The sequence below is a fragment of the Dysidea avara genome, chromosome 4, assembly GCF_963678975.1.
Source record: "Dysidea avara chromosome 4, odDysAvar1.4, whole genome shotgun sequence".
Taxonomy (NCBI): Eukaryota; Metazoa; Porifera; class Demospongiae; order Dictyoceratida; family Dysideidae; genus Dysidea; species Dysidea avara.
The window spans coordinates 10,393,491-10,413,123 of NC_089275.1; the positions used below are offsets into that span (position 1 = coordinate 10,393,491).

The window sequence follows — 19,633 nt, forward strand, 5'->3', positions numbered from 1 at the left end:
CTGCACACACGTGAGCATAGTTACATAAACAACATGAATGTAGTAAGCATAATATGTAACAGGTGACACAGTAATACTTTCACTGAAACAATACTATGAATCACTTCAAATGTCATTTAAAAACCTTAACAAACAGTTATTGCTAATGACTTTTAACATAAATGTGACCATCTCAGCAAAAACCCACCTACGTATGTAGTTCCCACAAGCATGCATTTTGAGAAAAACAAAATAAAAAATGCTGCTACAAAGAAAAATAGGCAAGCTTTTTATTCAAACCATTACTCACAGAAAAAAAGACTCAAATGGATTAAAACTATATGCCCTCTTATTTGTCTGCTCATGGAGAGTTTAAAAAATCTGTAGCCCAAACAGTATGCGTGTCACATTATGGTAGATATAAAAAAAAAATGTCAAATCGTCATTCTTTGCGCCATTGCAATTGTTTTTCCTTGCCTTCATCGGATCCTTATACATATAGAGCGTATTCACAAAGAAATTATAAACAAGGCACTTAAAATATGCGTGGTAAGAAACCCAATGCTACAACACAAAAATATCACGTTTTTGTTCTTTCCACCAGATCTGGTACAGCAGCAGCCAATTCATGGCTATGCGGTAATCACCAGTGGATGGGTAATAGTATACCAGAAGTACAATCTCGTAGCTGGCCTACTTTCTGATATTGTAATAGAACGTCCCACATGTTCAGCCATACATGTCACAATATTGCAGGCACTGTGGTGAATATTTCAAAAAGCAGACCAGCTATATATGTGCTTCCAATATGTCATTATCCATTAGTAGACTGTTGTCATACTGCCACGAATTGGTTTTCTCTCTACCTCTGATGTCAACAAACTATGGGCCAAAACAAAACAATTCTTTCACATGTTTTCTCATCATCACAAATGCACTGAACAGCCATGGCAGTGTGGAAGTCGCCTATCAATGGAGAATAAAGATATGAACATAATTATTGTGGTTTCTGAAAAAAATGACAATGGAGCCCGCCAATTAGCCCACACACGAGATGAAGCATTCCACTGCTACATCAGGAAGTAGACCAGCTACAAGTTCATGCTTCTAGTATGTTGTTACCCATTCATAGGTGGTTACCACATAGTCACGGAATAGCTGATCCTGTACAAGGTCTGTAGAAAGAATGAAGACGTAATTATTTTCTATTGTACCATTGGGGCTTTATCCACACGTCTCAAATAAATACCGCACATGTCTTAACTAAATGCTGCATTTGTGATTTCACAAGAATACGCTCTATTCAAAACATCCAAGAAATAAACTTAGATGTGCTTCGACTACTGTACTGTTACAGTCCTTTTAACAGGAATTCTTCACCCCAAGACTGCCTACCACACCCAGCATTGACTGTCAAGTGCTAGACAGCTGGAGGGTATCAGCCACTGAAACAAATCACTCGAGGGTAGTGCCTCAAGACCAGCATAAATTCACCCGTAGGCTTGTAACTGGCTGCAGTCTAAGTTCTTATTAACACACAAACAAATCATAAAATTTTCACTGGATTCGTACCAAGCTTGATATTAAAATTCACTTTTGGAGCTCTTGTAGGTATGTCAAATTTCATTGCGATTGGATAATGTGTTTTATAACATTTCCAAAGTGAGCAAAAAAAGAAAAAAAGAAAGAAAACCCGAATTTTTTGTTGTTCCTACAGTATCTCTGGAGTGATCTTCTGGTATGTGAGCTCATTACCAGGTGGGCATCTCTATTGTACATTTTGTTGCAATTGGGTAAGAGATCACAAAGCTACATATGTGTGAAAATCGTGTTCACCGTCTTCCTGTCAATAAACTTGCGGCGTGGCATGCCGGCTTACTGGATGCACGACACACTACTGTCATTCTTGATTTTACCAATTCAGTGCTTTAAACCTGGGTAAATCCATGTATTACTTTCTATACAGAACATGTTAACAAAAATGCTACAATGGAAAGTTGTGAATAATTTATTCATAATTTGTTGTTCTTCAGATAGTAAAATAAACATCCTGTGTGTACTAGAGTAACTGAATATTATTTGCACTGAATGAAGCTTGAGGATAACATGGAAACTTTTGAATGCTTCTTTGGTCAAAGACAACAATAAAATAGATGTTGAAACTATTTACGCTATTCCGTCTGCATTCAGTGGGTACGTACACATAACTGTACATATATAATCAAAAGCAAAACTGCCACAAAAATACAGTTGCTGATTCAAGATACAGACAAACAGACAAGTACTACGTATAACTGCTAAGAAACAGCTAAGAAACAGGTTGCAATACTTGTATGTGTCGACTATGTATATACTGTGTACATTGTAGCTACTGTATGTGTCCATATAGTAGCTGTAAGCTGTCATGAAGCAATGGTTAGGCTGGTTTTAGCGAGTAAATTGATACATAGTTTTATAGGATTTTAACCCCTTCATCGCCACATTTGTAGAGGCTCCAATCTACTGTTTCTAAACTACTATAACTTACACACCATACCATATAATCCTATAAAACTATGTATCAATTTACTCGTTATAGAACAAGGAATTCGATTATGAAGTTTTTTGAGCAACCACAAATCCATTATATAACTTTAAAGTACGAAAATCGATCTAAGCGAAACCAAACGTGAAATTTCACTACTTTACAGGCTAGCATTGTTTATAATAACACAATAAACATCACTAACCAGTTTACAGTTGAAGCGATTATCTCTAAGTCAGGTTTTCCAACATTTGAGCAAGTTCACATGCGCATACAAGCACGAGGTCACTGTTTCGAGGAGTACAAAAGTAGCAACACGCCACTCCAACCTATATAATCCCTCTCCTTACTGTTTCTTTTTATTAGTAGTGCCATTATCACGTCGAAGAATCATTTACAATGCTTGTTATGAAAGTACCAAAAGTACGCAATTGCATCATCTAATCTAGGGTATCACTCTTTTCACCCTATTTCATAACCCTACAGAACTTAGACAAAAAACGGTGAACCAAAAAGGTGAAAAAAAAATGGAATATTGAAGGAGGGTCGAACCCAGGATCCCAGTGTGATGGTCCAGTGTGCTACCGATTATGGTACCGCTGCTAGCTCCGTTGATTCTTTTCTTTTGTATCTTATAAATGTGACTAACGAAATAAGCTGTATATAGTAAGAAGAACCTAACCCTAAAGGTGAAGAAGAAACCAAAGTTGAACTCTAACCCTAACGCTAACACTACTAGACGCTTCCCCTAAAGTCTACTACTCGTGGAAACTACTGGACGCTTCCCCTAAGGTCTACTACTCGCGGCAACTACTGGACGCATCCCCTAAAGTCGACTACTCGCGGCAACTACTAGTTGCGTGCCCTAAAGTCGAAGAGAGAGAGCAACAACTACAGTAGGAAGTCTGGATGCTTTTGAGCTTAATATTACGTAAGGGTTATGAAAGGTGGTGAAAAGAGTAAAACCCGCATCATCTAACCGCGCAATAGTGCGCGAGAGACCGGTTATCCCTGTTCCCGTTCAACTTAAGGGCATGGATAAGCGCAGGTGCTACTAAAACGTTCGGATGAAGTTACAGAGCATTTAGAATGTGATGCTACGGGCGTTTATTATATAGTTATACAACGGCCACGAGTGCTCTGCTTGATATAAACGCACGAGCCTGAGGGCCGTCAGGCCCGAAGGCAAGTGCGTTTATGCAGGCAGAGCACGAGTGCACGTTGTATAACTGTTATGTACCATTCACCTAATAGGTGGGGAGAATCTCACAAGACAGCTGTGACACTTATAAAGGCCAGGTTTCTAACATCAATTGTGGGTAACCAAGCCTGACGTTGCGATGACGTTCCCCCTGCAGTACTGTAGCCACCTGAGATATTGAAAGCTAGTACGCTATGGGTTATATCACTAACCTGCATTCGCTGTTCCACTCTCATCATGTAGTACTCAGCATGCCAGCGTGCCATATAGACTATTAAAGCACCAGACTAATCGCCATAGTGATTCTCTCGAGCAAAAAAAATCAGCTAAATAGATGGTTTAAGTAAACAAAACCTAACTACTAAACGATACTAGTCTAATTCTTACTATTCACACTGGCTAAACTCGAATCTGGTGGCATGACAAAACTAGTTACCACAATCAAACGTAAAGGTGAGTATTATTTAGAATATAATAGTTTTATTGAGTCATTGTCGAAGTGGACTACAGTTTAATCTGGGCTAAGATAGCACCAGACTAGTAAGGTGTATAAGTTATGTAGACTAGAGTTGTGGCCACCCGCGTTGGCTTTTTCAATCGCCATTGGCTGCTGGTAAACATTATATGTATTGGTGACGTTATGGCCCACAATCGACCTTTACAAAGGATTCGAGTGATCTGTGTAGTGTCTTTCCACCAATTAGGTGAGGTGTCGTAGTGGTCTTCGCCTCCGGCACTTGTGCTATGCTGCACAAAACCGCAGCCAGTGCAATATCTGTATATTGCACTGCGGTCGGTGCATTATAACGTATAATGCACTCGTTGTGGTCTACAAAACCGCAACCAGTGCGTTATAAGTTATAATGCACTCACTGCGGTCTGCATCAGTGCAATATACAAATTATGGCACTGGCGGTGCCTTTGAACTGCCCACGCAGAGTGGTACATAATCAGAAACCGCCATATGGCGGTTGTGGCAGTGAGAGGGTTAAGTGATATTTTAAAGTGCCAATCTTTATGACACCTACTATACAATACTACCATATCATATGAATTGCAATTCTTAGGTCATCATGTTTACACTTCCACTGCTGCTACTATCATCACTACTTCACATTACAACTGGTAGTGTCTACAATGTGACACCTGATGATCACTACTATCCTAACACTACATGTCATCATTGTCATAACCTACAACACTACCTGCTCAATACCACCAAATACTTCACCTCTAACACTCAACTACTCTTCCTACCAGGACTACATCACCTTCACACTGATCTCATCATACAAAATGTTCATAACATTTCACTCATTAGTAGTACAACTAATGCTACAACACCAGACACAGTCATCCAGTGTAACTCATCAGTTGGTATTGTAATGACTAATATTACCAACTTGATAGTAACTAATATAACAGTTAGGAGGTGTTTGGGTAATGAATATAACAATGCTACAGTCTTGATCAAACAATGTACAAATGTTCAGCTGAGACATATAGTGATAGAGGAGAGCCATAACTCATATGGTATAGTTGGTATCAACATTTTGGGTAACTCACATTTCTCCTATATCACAAACAATGTCATAATAATTATTTACAATGACACTACAGTGGATATGGAGAATCACAGTCTTACAATAGACCACTATCACATTAATGATATCAACAACACTAAAGCAAAAGTAATGGTTACATTCAACCAGCAAACTTACAAAGTGAAAGTTAGCTTCATAAATTCGTCAATTCATTTCACCTATAAAATATTTTTAATTTACTACAATAACACAGGCCTTGGGAAAAGCACTGTTATAATCAAATCATGTAGTTTTTCAAATAATCATTATGAAATATTGTTCACCCAATCTTATACGATTCAACAAGGTAATGCTATACGGGTTGAGAATTGTTCAATTTTCAATCATCATGCAAATCTACACATGCATATAAGACTTATTCGTATACGAGATGGTCCGGATGTACACATTGCCAATTGCAGGTTTAATCATAATTATAATGTAATAATCCTTGTTAAAACAGCAGTTGTATGGATGCCTACATTTACTACTAAAGTCACCATTAGTAATACAACCTTTTCACACAGCACAGGATATGTAATAAGAGGATTTGTCTTATTAGAATGTGCTGACCTACATCTAAGTGGTCCAATAATATTTAAGAACATTAGTAATTCCAGAAGCATCGTTGAACTGAGATATACTAACATCACAAGTTCTAATTACATTGAATTTGCAAATATTAGTACAGAATCAATTTTTGACTACCAACTTTCCCATCACCTCCATACATACACTGTTATTTATATGGAGGAACATACCAAACTCAATATCACTCAAAATAATGTTCACAGTTTTGTGTCACACAGAACCACTGAACCAAAACTGTATGAGCATCCACCTTGTTACTTCCAATATTTAAGTGATGTGTCTTTAGATGATCAGTACAGCTCTCACAACTATTCTATACTATTAGATGACAGTAATACATGGTTAGTACAGCGCATTGTTAAGAATTTGCCTATTACACACTGTGGATGGCTACCAGGATCAGCATTTAAAACTGCAATGCCACTTGAAGTGAACAGTAAATATATAAAATACACAAATCAAACTGGGATTTACAATTCACCAACAAAGTTAATAGTGAGAAAGAAGAAATTGTGCTTTTGTTATAATGCAACATCTCATGGTTGCTACAAAGATCTGTTGGATGCTGTTTATCCTGGCCAAACAATGACACTAAATATTCACCCAGAAAACCTAAATACACCAGAAGGATTTGAATCTTATAATAGTATAATAATCACAGTTGTGAATGATTCAGACTGGCTACCACCAACAGCTTGTGTTGTAACTAATTCTTCTGAATTATCAAAAACCATTAAAAATGGTATTTGTACATCATTAAAATACACAATTGCATTCCCAACAGAAGGATGGTGTGAGCTATATCTTAAAGGATTTCGTGATGATGGTGATGTAACGGACATTTATTATATTGAACAATTGCCATGTCCACCTGGTTTTGTCAAGAATAATGGTGTATGTCAATGCCCTTCATTTCTTTACAAGTTCAATATTAAATGTAATATCAATGATCAAACTTTACAACATCCCAGCAATGCCTGGATAGCACCAATATTTCACAACAATTCATATGAGTACAACCTTTCACTACGTTGTCCATTCCACTACTGTCTACCTCACTTGTCACATCTCAACTTCTCCACTCCTAACTCACAGTGTCAGTTTAACAGATCTGGTATATTGTGTGGACATTGTCAACAAGGTCTCAGTACTATGTTTGGTTCCTCTCACTGTCAACAATGTTCAAATATCTACCTGTTTCTAATTGTACCCATTGCAATAGCAGGTCTTGTGTTGGTCTTACTACTCTTTATTCTCAACCTCACAGTAACTGATGGAACTATCAATGCATTTATATTATATGTTAACATTATCAGTATTAACACTCCAGTGTTCTTCCCACAGCTACATAATTTCACAACAGCCTACACATTTATCTCACTAGCTAATCTTGATTTGGGTATTCAAACATGTTTCTACGATGGTATGGATGACTATGCTAAGATGTGGTTACAATTATTATTTCCCTTCTACCTCATCTTCATTGCTACATCACTCATCATAACAAGTCGTTACTCCACTACAATACAGAGGCTCACTGCACGTAGAGCACTATCAGTACTTGCTACACTCTTCCTATTGTCCTACACTAAAATACTCCTTATAGTGTCCACTGCTTTATTCTATTACTCAACAATTATCCACTTACCTAGTGAACGTATGTCATTGGTGTGGTCAGTTGATGCTAATGTACTTCTGTTTGGAGTCAAATTCACTATGTTGTTCATTGTGTGCATTATACTATTCTTAATTCTACTACCATTCAATATCACTCTTCTGTTCACAAAACCCTTATCAAGATTTAAATTTATCACAAAGTTTAGGCCATTACTGGATGCTTATCAAGGACCATACAAGATCAAATTCTACTACTGGACTGGTGTACAACTTGTGATAAGAATTGTATTCTATGGAATATCATCACTGGATAGGAATATCAACCTCACTATTGGTATTATGTTGCTTACTATCATAGCAGTATTTCAGGGATGGTCACTACCATTTAAAGTAAAATTCAACAACTTGAATGAGTTAATGTTTATAGTTTATCTTCAAATGATGTTTGTCATTTTGTTGTACAGTCAAGACACAGAAATGTTTACCAATACAGTGGTTGCCATAGCTGCAGTTCATTTCACTTTCATTATCATATACCACTTCATCACTTATATTAGTGGTGGTGTGATTAGACACAGGATAGAGAAGGTTATAGTTACAGCAAAATCACAATTCTCTATGTTATTTAATCAAGAGAAAGTTCACTACTATGAAGATATACATGCACCTGCTAAAGTATGCTTTAACAAAATGAGGGAACCACTTCTAGATTTTGACTTATGAGCAAAATGCAATTGCTCCATGCATATTATAATTATTACGTGTGTATACATAATAATATTATGCACACACTAGTAGCATTGTGAACTGTTACAAACATAATTTTGACTATACTACTTGATGTATTAGAGTGAAGACACAATTAAGGATCCTTAGAAGCCAAGACATACAAACATTTATATATTAAGTTATATGTTATGCACCATAACTGATAAGCCACCTCACAAAAAATAAATTATTATGTATTTAAAGCCATTTCAGACAACCAAGGCATGTAATTGCAATGGTGTTACTTTCTGAATTGCGCAGTTCACCAAGTCATGCATGCAAGAATGCCTCTACATTAATAAGGAAGTTTCTGTTTATATATCTAAAATAATATTATTGTGTCACTGCTTGAGGTTGTCAGTGTGCCCTACTATTGCCATATGCATGTTACAGGTATCAGCAAGTGTTTTGCCAGACTTGGGACTACTAGTTGTATGGTCAGTATTGCATTTTAGTAAATGTTCACAAACTTGCTATAGGGGAAGACTAAGCACTACCATCATTATTGCAAGGGCGTACGGAGGGGGTTTCCAGGGGTTTCAGGAAACCCCTCTGGATTTTACACAGTACTTGAACCATTAAGAAATTGAAGCTTCAGCTTCCCAGAATCTAGAATCTGTCATGGAACAGGACACATTTTTAACTTTTATAGCAGTCACTTAGCTGTAGTGGAAACCCCTTTTCAAAATTCCTGCGTACGCCCCTGTATTGTCTTCACATATGTAGTAATCATCAATATCCATTCTTCTATCCTTCATGCCGGAGGCATAAATACTAGGTTACTTGGCTGTTCAAATTCATATTATCTTAACTTGTCCTTTTTATAAATATTATTCTTATGTAGCGTATTTCTGGTAGGTTATGGAAGTACATACCCAGTTGCCAGCTAATTATACATGACAATCTACAATGAGTAATGGAACAGTTGGAGAAAACAATTATCTTACATTGCAGCAAACAAGTTTGAATGTCAAGTGGCCAATTTACAATTTTTTTGTCAGCTGCAAAAGACCATGTATCCGTGCAATGTTTTTGCATGTGTCTACTTAAACATAACTATTAATTTTAATGACTCGACCCTAGTCTCATCCTCTCGGATATTGCTTATCAACCAGAGAATGTAAGTTCCCCTATGAAAGGGCAAACATATGTATGTATTAGTAAACAACTGTATTTGATGTGCATATGATCTACTTTTAACATGCTCTTTTGAAACATTACTGCTTCAAGTAGTTTTGTAACTCCCTCCAACCCTCTACTGTCTATAAAGAAAAGATTGATTGGGTAGTGGGTACACAGGGGCGGATCCAGGAGCTAGCAAAGGGAGGAGCACAAACAGGTTGAGTTAGTAGGTGGTTGGGAAGAGCAGTTTCTCTTGTTAGTTGATGCATTTTAGAAGCGGCAAATAATCACCTCTTAGTAGTGTCTCACTGTTGCTTTTTGCCATTTCGGCCTTTGCAGATGGTTGTGAAGTCCTAAAAGCTATTTAAAAGGCTCTGAATGTCTTAGATAACAGCAAAGATAATATTTTTAGAGGCGCTTAGTACGCACGAAGGTGTTGGTTGACAATTTCACAGTTAGTTTGACTTTGGTTCGCTTTGGTTTCAGTAGTACAGCGGTTAAGCCTCAAAAATAAAGAGGAACGTTCACTTTGTGATAAAAGCATGGAATTTGGTGGAGATGAGGAGTAAGGCATTCTGAATCATTGCAGGATGGGTATCACCCAAATATAGTTTAATTTAGTGGATTATTATACAATAAAAATAAACCATTAAATACCACTGATAGGGCAGTATCATTTCAAAAATGATAGATCAGTACACACGTACATTAATTTACAGTACATAAATAGTTTGCTACAATGGATACAGTTTATGAAGTGATATATCATACCTCTATATGGGGACCTGGGGACAAGCTTAACAAGAAGTTATGTTTCTTCCTGAATAGAATGGGGATGGAAACTGTCTCAAAATAGATTGCTTCCTATGTTTTGTTGCAACTTCAAAAGGTCTTGCCATGCAAGGACTATGCAAATGCTTCTGAGCTACCCTGTGCTGTTCAACCCCTTTTGTATGTGTTATATGTTGAGGTATAATGCTTCTTTTGTGGGTGAAATATTTATAACTACAGTTGACAAAAAGGTTTGGCATGCTCCATTATATTGTTTGGCTTCAGATGTTTTAAACAACATATTATCTTTGCAAGCATCTCATCATTCTGAGCACAATCACTATTAGGAGCACTATAAAGGTAAGCCAAATGTTAAATTTAACATTTTGAATATCCCATGCAGATTTTCTCCCACTAGCAAATGCTGATGTAGTGTCAAATGGGTGGAAGAAAAGCCGCAAAGCATTTGCCTTTTCATAACCTAGTTTTGATATTTACTTATGTAGAAATATATAAAGGTAAATCTTTAAACTCTCATTCCTCTGTCAAACCCAAATCGTTTGCTGGGGCAATTACTAAACTAAAACATCAGTGTCCATATTTAATGGACCATGTCTTGTAGCATGAGCAGCAGGAATTACCGGTAACAGTGTAGTATCAGTCACTTCATGGTTCCAAGGTTCAATTTCTGCTATCAATTCAGTGCTAACTTTAATTTGTTCGTTGAAAGATCTCTGTTAAGAAATATACGTAGCAAAGATATTTCTCTTCTATAGTATTATTGTTACTCAAAAGGTGGACCATGCAGTATATAATAGTTAATTGTGTTATTTAGCACACATCTTCTGGAACCCCCCCCAGCCTTATGACCGTATTGTTTGAAGAATAAAGATCCAATACAATGTCTAGCCTCTCAACATCTGCAAACAAATTGGGAACCAAAAATGGCATCAGATTGTTGTAATTGTCCGCATATTATTTCAAAATGTCTTGATATTACCAACAGCAGATCAGACTTGACTCATTACCTAATGCAAGGATTTGGTAAGCTTAAGCCATATGATTGATGGAGAAAGTACAGGACAACTTTTGTGAAGCTTTAAAGCATTTCTAATTTAAAAGTTGATTCTCTTGACTGCCATACGGTAAACGACCTAGCAGAGAGTTGACAGTCTTTTTTGAGTGCTGCTGTTTTAAACAGTGTTTTGGCTCCAATTATTGAGTTAAACAAGTTTTGCTGTAATAGCGAGTTTGCCTCTGTGCCCAATTGTTTAGCATAAAAATAATTGACTGCATCTTCATTCAAATCAATCCTTAGGGTCCAGCATCTCCTTTGCATTACCCAGCTTAATAGAAGTAGTATTAACCTATTTTTCAAAAGGTGGTTGGTAGTGCAGAGCTTGTTCATGGTGCCTAGAGCAGATTTTCCATCATCCACAAATTGATTTTATTCAAGCAATCCATCTCCATAAGTTGCACTATATATAACTCTGTGCCATTCTATTATGTATTGATCGCTGAACACTAGTACTCCCATATCTTGAATGTGTACTGGTAGCAACATCCATAATTAACACAAGTGGATGGAAAAATTAGCAATTTTAAATGACCACAGTAGAAAGAAAAAGCAATGAAACAAGGGAGGTTGCCTACACATGTAACCACACTTAGTCTAGTGCAAATTTATTCCTACTTTAGTCATGGTTATAGCTAAAGCTACCCTGAAACAACTAAAGTAGGGATAAATTTACACCAGTATGGTATAAGCAACCCCCCTTCTTTTCGTGGTCCCTACTCAAATTTAAAATTCCAATATTGCATATTGCATCAAGTCCAGCTATAAATTATCTGAAAAGTGAAGTATCTATTATGCTTCATTGTCAGCTATGTCCAGCCTGTTACACAGCATTATGAATCAAGATCTGTTTGAAAAGTGCCTCTGCAATTAAAATAGCTACTATGGAAAATATGGATGATTTCCGTTATGAAGGGAAGCCATCTCGCACAACCTTGAATAGTGAAAAAGTCAAGCCAGTAGCCTTAGCCATTATTGAGTTACACTTGTCTGAAGGCATCAGTTAGTCATTCAGTCACTATAAAATTCTGTTTAATATATTTATTTTAAAATTCCATAGCAACTTGTTGAAAGTGTTTCGGGTTGATCTGAAGGCTATTTTAGGTTTATATAGTTTTACCTAACCAACACTGCCTCCTCCTCATCAGGGAAAAGTGAGGGTGGTTTTTGAGTGGTTTTTTTCATGGGCCATACCCAAACCTTTGTGTACCCTACTATACAGTGATCCACAACAGCAAAAAACATGATGTTAATCGATTCAGAGTATCAATGTAATTGTTAAAATGTGACCGAATTTGACAAAACAAGGCTTCCACACACATCCAGTTTAATGACTTTGAAGGACAATAACTTGATGAAGGAGCATGTGATGTTAAAAATTTTGACCTGTTATTTACTGGGAAAGAATTGTGTAAAAATTTTAGGTAAATAACATACTGAGTATTCAAGTTACAGTTTGTTAAAGTCAGAAAATTGGATGTGTGGAAGCCTTGTTTTGTCAAATTCGGTCACAAATTTTGGCTGCAATGCATTTCAGGTAAAATGCAGCTCTAGTGTGTGGCCATGATTATACTGAAAAATACAAGCAATTTACTATAAACATGTTCTTGCTACACACAAACATGTTTTCATGTTCATTTATATGTTGAATGCATGTAGAGCTAAGAAGTGTATGTTTGTAAGGTTTCCTTGGTTCAAAGCTTTTCAAAAATGTTAATAATGGTGGGTTTACCATTGTAATTTTTAATGGTACCCATCCTAAAATGAAAATGCATGAAGTAAAGTATCACAACACCAAATTTGGTGCTTTTATCACAAAGTGAACGATCATATGACTTAACCGCCTCACTACAGGTGAATTTGTAATAAATATATATTAAAATACGCATTATTTTCATGAGTTTCATAAACTGATCTTGACCTTAGTATTTAATAGAAGTATGACTGGCTCCTACACATTGTCAGTGGGGTGGAGGAGGGGTTGGGGGGAGGGAGGGGGTGGGGAATTTGCCCCAAATGCCTCATCCTGGATCCGCCATTGGTGCATACATCAACTGTGACAATCTGACAAACCAATCGTGCAAACCCTTGGTACCATGTCATTACCATTTTAACATTTTCACACAACACAAAATTTGTACAATATAGTACAATACTGCATAAACCTCTCTACAAAGTACCTAATAATATACTAAAAAATGTGTACAGTTCAACATTCACACTCCTGTGCTTAATAGCTAGTCATTTTCTTTCTTAGCATTCAGCATAGCTTGCAAGATGCAGTCTAGACACTCAGCAATCTTTATACTTGGAGCACAGCACAAAATTGGCATATAACCTAATGATGATGATACACATTACATGTATAATAAAATCACCTTACAGTGTTACACTGGTAGTGTTATACAGTGCATCTATAGTCGAATATTTATTCATTCAATGTATACAAGCATACATTAAAGCTATTACATTAATCATGTTTACCATAAATATAACGTGGCCAGGACTACTGAGACACTGTTTGACCATAAAAAAAACCTTAGAAAAAACTTGTAGATTTAGTCCATGCCGGAACACATGCAGTAACTACAAAACTAACTGCCAGCTAGAGTCCTCCTTTGTTTCAAGAATATAACTTTAGAAGGAGCACTGGTAAAGAAAAAAAACTGAATCTACTTCAAAGCAGAACGATAACTGACTACATAGTATCATACAGTACGATAGTTACTGTATAGTAGGGACCACAAAGGAGTAGACATGGCCCACGGAATAATATCACCCAAAAACCAGCCTCAATTTTCCCTGACAACGATGAGGCAGTATTGGATAGGTAAAACTAAGTCCAAACAAACTTTCAGATTGACCTGAAATGTTTTCAACAAGTTGTTACAGAATTTTAAAAATGATTTATTTAATGAAATTTTCTGACTGACTGACTGCCTGACGCCTTCAGACAAGCGTAACTCTATAACGGCTAAGGCTACGGGCTTGATTTTTTCACTGTTTGACGTCGCTTCAGCCCGACTGGTGCCTTTTGGCATACCGCAGTATGTACAATGCATTCTTCATGGACTTACCAGTGTCCTCCTTTGTGTCCCATTCATCTTTGCTGACAGTGAAAAGTGTCGATTTGGTGGTAGCACATGATGGCTTCCCTTCATAATGGAAATCGTCCGTATTTTTCGCAGTGGTTATTTTGATTGAAGAGGTGCTTTTCGAACAGTTCTTGTTTCGTACTGCTATGTAACGGGTTGAACATAGCAGACAACAAAGCATAATTGCTACTTCACCTTTCAGACGATAATTAATATACGTAACTGGGACGCACAGCACCATTTCTTTCTTTTAATATATGCGCGGATTGCAGAGGTGCTTTTCAAACAGTTCTTGATCCGAAATTCTGTGTAACCAGTTAAACATAGTTGACAACGAAGCATAATGGATACTTCACCTTTTAGATGATAATTGATATAGCTGGGGCGCGCGGTGCCATTTCAGATGTGTTATGTGTGGGTTCACCAGTCATAATAAGTATTTACAAAAAAAAGTTAACAAACAAGTACACAGAAAAATTTGGAATTTTCAACTAGAGTAGGGACCATAACACAGCGATAAAAAGTACTGAAACAAGTTGGAGTAGGCACCATATTAAATCACAGTAAAACAATAAGAAGTGTTATATCCCTACTGTGCTCAAGATACCATAATGGAAATGCACAGTAGGGATATAACACTTCTTTACGATTTAATATCGTGCATACTCCAACTTGTTTCAGTACCTTTTATCGATGTGCTATGGTCCCTACTCTACAATTTTTCTGTGTACTTGTAATAATAAAGTCTTTCATTGCAACTGATGTCTTCACTGTTGCTACTTAGACTTTATATCAGTGTCTTGCTTATCCCACTAAAGACTGCCCAAGACATGCACTATTAGTTGGTGTCAATATAGCCACGGTATGCATTTTTTAAAGGCACAAAGTAACTTTACTTTTGTAGTTTGCAATACCCACACTGTATGGAGCATTGCTATACCTGTACTCACATACTGTAATTCTAACTACTCTCTCATGTATATATTTTCTTAAGGGGTGGTCCACAATTTTCTGCTTTTTTGCAAGCGTACAAAGAGTACTCTTTTTTCTAACCCCCTACCCCCCAGCCCAAAGCATACTGCATAAATATTGACACATGGATGTATTGTATAGCAGGTATTTGTTTTATCTTTTAGGCATCTTATCATTTTAATGTTTTTGAAGCTGATACCCTGAAAACATTCCTACACATAACAGGCATTAGTACTTGCAGCTGATGCACATTTGCAAATGTGTACATACACATCATAGAAACAGTTCTTGGCTGCCTATCTTCAACGTGTTCATACAAAACCATCCCAACACTGGCACACTGCAGAGATAGGTTTTCTCTATAGGCAACCCACAACTACCACAACTATGTAGTGTAAACAAATTAGTACCCACATAATCCAGCCTCCCATACCCAACATATTCCTAAACCCACAACAACACCTTCTGCAGGTAGAAAACAAAAGCAACAAGCAGTGTAGCTACAAGCTATTCAGTTGTAACCGTTTATCAGTGTTAATTGCTAGGCTAAGACTAAAGAGAAAGAAAAGTAAGTGCTGTAATAAAAGTATATAAAGCATGTGGTACGTGTTATCACGCTGATAACCGTCTTACCAGTAGCCTGATTCAATAAGCTTTAGCTTCATAAAACTTCTTTTCATTGGTAGCTAACCCTAGCTACACTGTTTTCCAGAGTTCACTGAGTTGCCAAAGCACAATTTCGTCCAATCATGCGTTGGCTTGGGCTCATGCATTAACAGCATCAGCTCACTTTAGTCCACCGTTTATAATTGGACACTGAATAAGTAGCAGTAGAGGTTTACTACTAGAGCCTTATCACTACATTCTGATTTCTCGCCAACTCGTGTGATCAACATTTCAAAAAAGCGTACATGCGATTTTATCCCCTCCCCCTAGTGTACGGTTTATACGCTCGCAAAAAAGCAGAAAATTGTGGACCACCCCTAAATGAATTGCACAATGTTTTTCATTGTTTTATAGCAGGGATAAAATCACCCTTGTTATAAAAAGGTTCTAACTATTGAGAAACATGCATTATTGTAACATACTGTACGTACCTAATATCACATGGCCTGCAAAACAACTTTATTACCTTCGTTATCCACTGAAAACAAATCAGCTCCTCTTGTCACTAGATTCTGCACAACCTGCACACAACCACTCCTGGCTGCCACATGAAGAGGCCTATGATAGTTATTTGGCATATTGTTCAAGTATATAATTTTACAAAAAAAAAATTATGAAATACATATCTAATCACTTAGAACAAGTTGAATTAAAGGGGTTGGACACATACAAATTACGCAAAATTCATTTATAAATGAGATCTCAATATAATACAGTAAAGCATTATTATTCTGTTTATAGAATATGTACAGTATGTATGTACATGACAAGTTTGGTAACTTATTAATTTCACCCAGGGCTGAAGCATCTTTACAAAGTACATTGAAACAAATGTGAAGTATACAATCTGAATATTTAACTAACCCTATTGTTTTTCAGTTTTGTATTATGACCACTGAGGGTTATGTGAATCATAAAACAATGCAAATAAGGACAATATCATTAGGTGATGCTTAGAGTGCTTCTCAACCTCCTCTACTTGCTACATATCTATTCATAGGTTGACAATAATAAAACTAACATTTTTTGGTCTTGATTGGCAATGGACATTATTTCATCACCACATTTCTCTAGGATAGTCAGCCCACAGTTTTCATGACCCTGTAATTGATACATTAAACAATCACATACAGTACATACAAACAGCAGGAAGTATGTACAATATATTAAAATGACACACACACACACACAGACGTGCACACACACACACACACAGACGTGCACACACACACACACACAGACGTGCACACACACAGACAGACAGACACACAGACGTGTACACACACACACACAGATGTGCACACACACACACACACAAACACAGACGTACACACACACAGACGTACACACACACACAGACGTACACACACAGACGTGCACACACACAGACGTGCACACACACACAGACGCGCACACACACACAGATGTGCACACACACACAGACGTGCACACACACGCACAGACGTGCACACACACGCACAGACGTGCACACACACGCACAGACGTGCACACACATGCACAGACGTGCACACACACACAGACATGCACACACACACACACACACACACACACAGACGTGCACACACACACACACAGACGTGCACACACACACTCACAGACGTGCACACACACACAGACGTGCACACACAGACACAGACACACACACACAATTGCAAACATTCAACATAAACAAATGTTAGTGCATTTCACTTTTGTACAAGATTTACCTTGATACAAGCCAGATGCAATGCTGTATTTCCAAACTGATCTTGCTGGGTCAGCTTTAACTTTTCAAGGAAAATATTGTCCATGAGATATGCTGTATGTATGTAAAGAAAAATATATGTAAGTGCAAGATGCAGAATTTGCTGGATATCTGTTGTGGCCTTGCAACTTATTTGTAGGTTTGAGGGTATAGCTTTTGTCTACATCTCCCTTGGGTGTCTAAATAACGTAGAAAATTTGTAGGCACACTCAAAGCAATAAAAAATTCCCTGACGACAGCAAATAAAGCAAGAGAAAGAAAATGACAAACTGTGGCTGTTGGCACCAAAGTTTGCCCTTCAAGTTTGTGTGGCGTCAGTGCTGCATTGTGACATCAGTGTATCAATGCTAATGATGCCTATCTTGTTACACAAATAAGTTAACAGTAAGGAAAATTTATTTTTGGCTTTCTAATTTTTGGCAGATATCAAAGGAAATTATGTATAAATCATAGAAATGTGCAAACCTGGATGACAGTGATGGTCTAAATGTCAAAGGCATGGTTCTTGGCAAAGGATACATCACATTATGTAGTGGAAATTTGATAAGAAATAACTTATGCATGAAAATATTTTATGTACCTTCAAAACAGAATGCATTTTATGGATCAAATAGGCCATGTCCCGGTGTAAAAAACAAATTCTACTCATCTCTACATAGTTTACCAGAGGAGGGTGGAAGCGGTTTAAGTACCGTTAAAATGAATTGTGCAAAATGCTTGTTTTCTGCGATTAACTAAATCGTGTAAATGGTCTAACAATATGGCATCATTGTCTTGTTGAAGAATATACATACATACCTGAAGCGTACTATGCGCGAAAGTGTTTCATCAGTTTTGCACTGAAAACTAAGTGATTTTACAAAACAAAGTACATCATCGTAATGCTTACACGAAGTACAATCTAAATACCCAGTGATCCCCACTGTTCGCTAGTTTTGTATTGCAACTATTGAGGCTCACGTGAAATTCTAAACAGAGGTATGCAATTAACATAATTCTTTTGAGCAGCACTTCCACCCTCCTCCGATAGTTTACAAAGTGTATATAATTACAGTCTGATATAGAGCAGCTAGTAAATTATAAGAATGACAGCCAAAAGTAATAATATCTCTGGTATTCTAACATAGGGTAATCAAGCCAAAAATATATTGTCTTTATAAAATTATAAATGTGGCAGTTATAGTGTGGTAAGCAGTATTTTATAATTAGTACAGTAAGCTGTTATGAATACTACTACTTGCAATTGAATACTCTTAAGCAAAGACAGACACCAGACAGATTATATAGTATTCACAAAAGGCATAGCCAGATTGTTGGTTGAACAGTGGCCACTGAAGTTATATATACAGTGATTTTGTAGCTGGCTGTTATGCAGACCCAGGGTTGCTTAAAGTTACCATGAACTGATATACTGTTAGAATGTTTGTGTGTTATATTGGAGTATATTGCATGTACATCAGTGATATACGTATGGGTAAAATTTGAGACATTGTAACCATGGCAACACAGGTTCCATAAATATTCCATCCCTACACACAGTAGCATTTGCTTTGTTCAGCATGTTTAGCTTGTGTAATGTTCAACTAACCCACAACATTGAATTGACCCAATTGAGATGCTAGCATTAGTGGGCTTCTGCCGAGGTTGTCAATAACATCAACTTTTGCTTTGTGCTTCAACAACATCTGCAAGCACTCCACGTGGTCACCAAAAGCTGCTGCATGGGTAGCTGCCCTGTACCCACGACATAATCACTCTCATGTTAACAATAGGTAGTATTATTACCTGCCACACTCATCAACAACATCCACATTGATGCTTTTACCCACCATTGTGTCCAAGATGTTCTCAGCACAGTAGCCGTGATCATTGATGCTGATCAAATTTATAACACAGACAAAGTA

At 37.1% G+C, this 19,633-nt stretch overlaps 1 protein-coding gene across 2 annotated transcripts in view; it reads right to left on the reverse strand.

The window, feature by feature from the left end:
• Positions 1–13,323: 13,323 nt before the first annotated feature.
• The window catches only part of LOC136252679 (serine/threonine-protein phosphatase 6 regulatory ankyrin repeat subunit A-like), a 63,209-nt gene continuing 56,899 nt past the window's right edge, over positions 13,324–19,633 (reverse strand). For both annotated transcript variants that reach the window (XM_066045234.1, XM_066045233.1), the window contains exons 30-35: positions 19,515–19,604; positions 19,318–19,463; positions 17,692–17,783; positions 16,986–17,065; positions 16,431–16,522; positions 13,324–13,569 (exon numbers count right to left, since the gene is read on the reverse strand). In XM_066045234.1, coding sequence (XP_065901306.1) covers positions 13,469–13,569; positions 16,431–16,522; positions 16,986–17,065; positions 17,692–17,783; positions 19,318–19,463; positions 19,515–19,604 — 601 coding nt within the window. In that variant the 3' untranslated portion in view covers positions 13,324–13,468. The remainder of the gene's footprint in view (positions 13,570–16,430; positions 16,523–16,985; positions 17,066–17,691; positions 17,784–19,317; positions 19,464–19,514; positions 19,605–19,633) is intronic.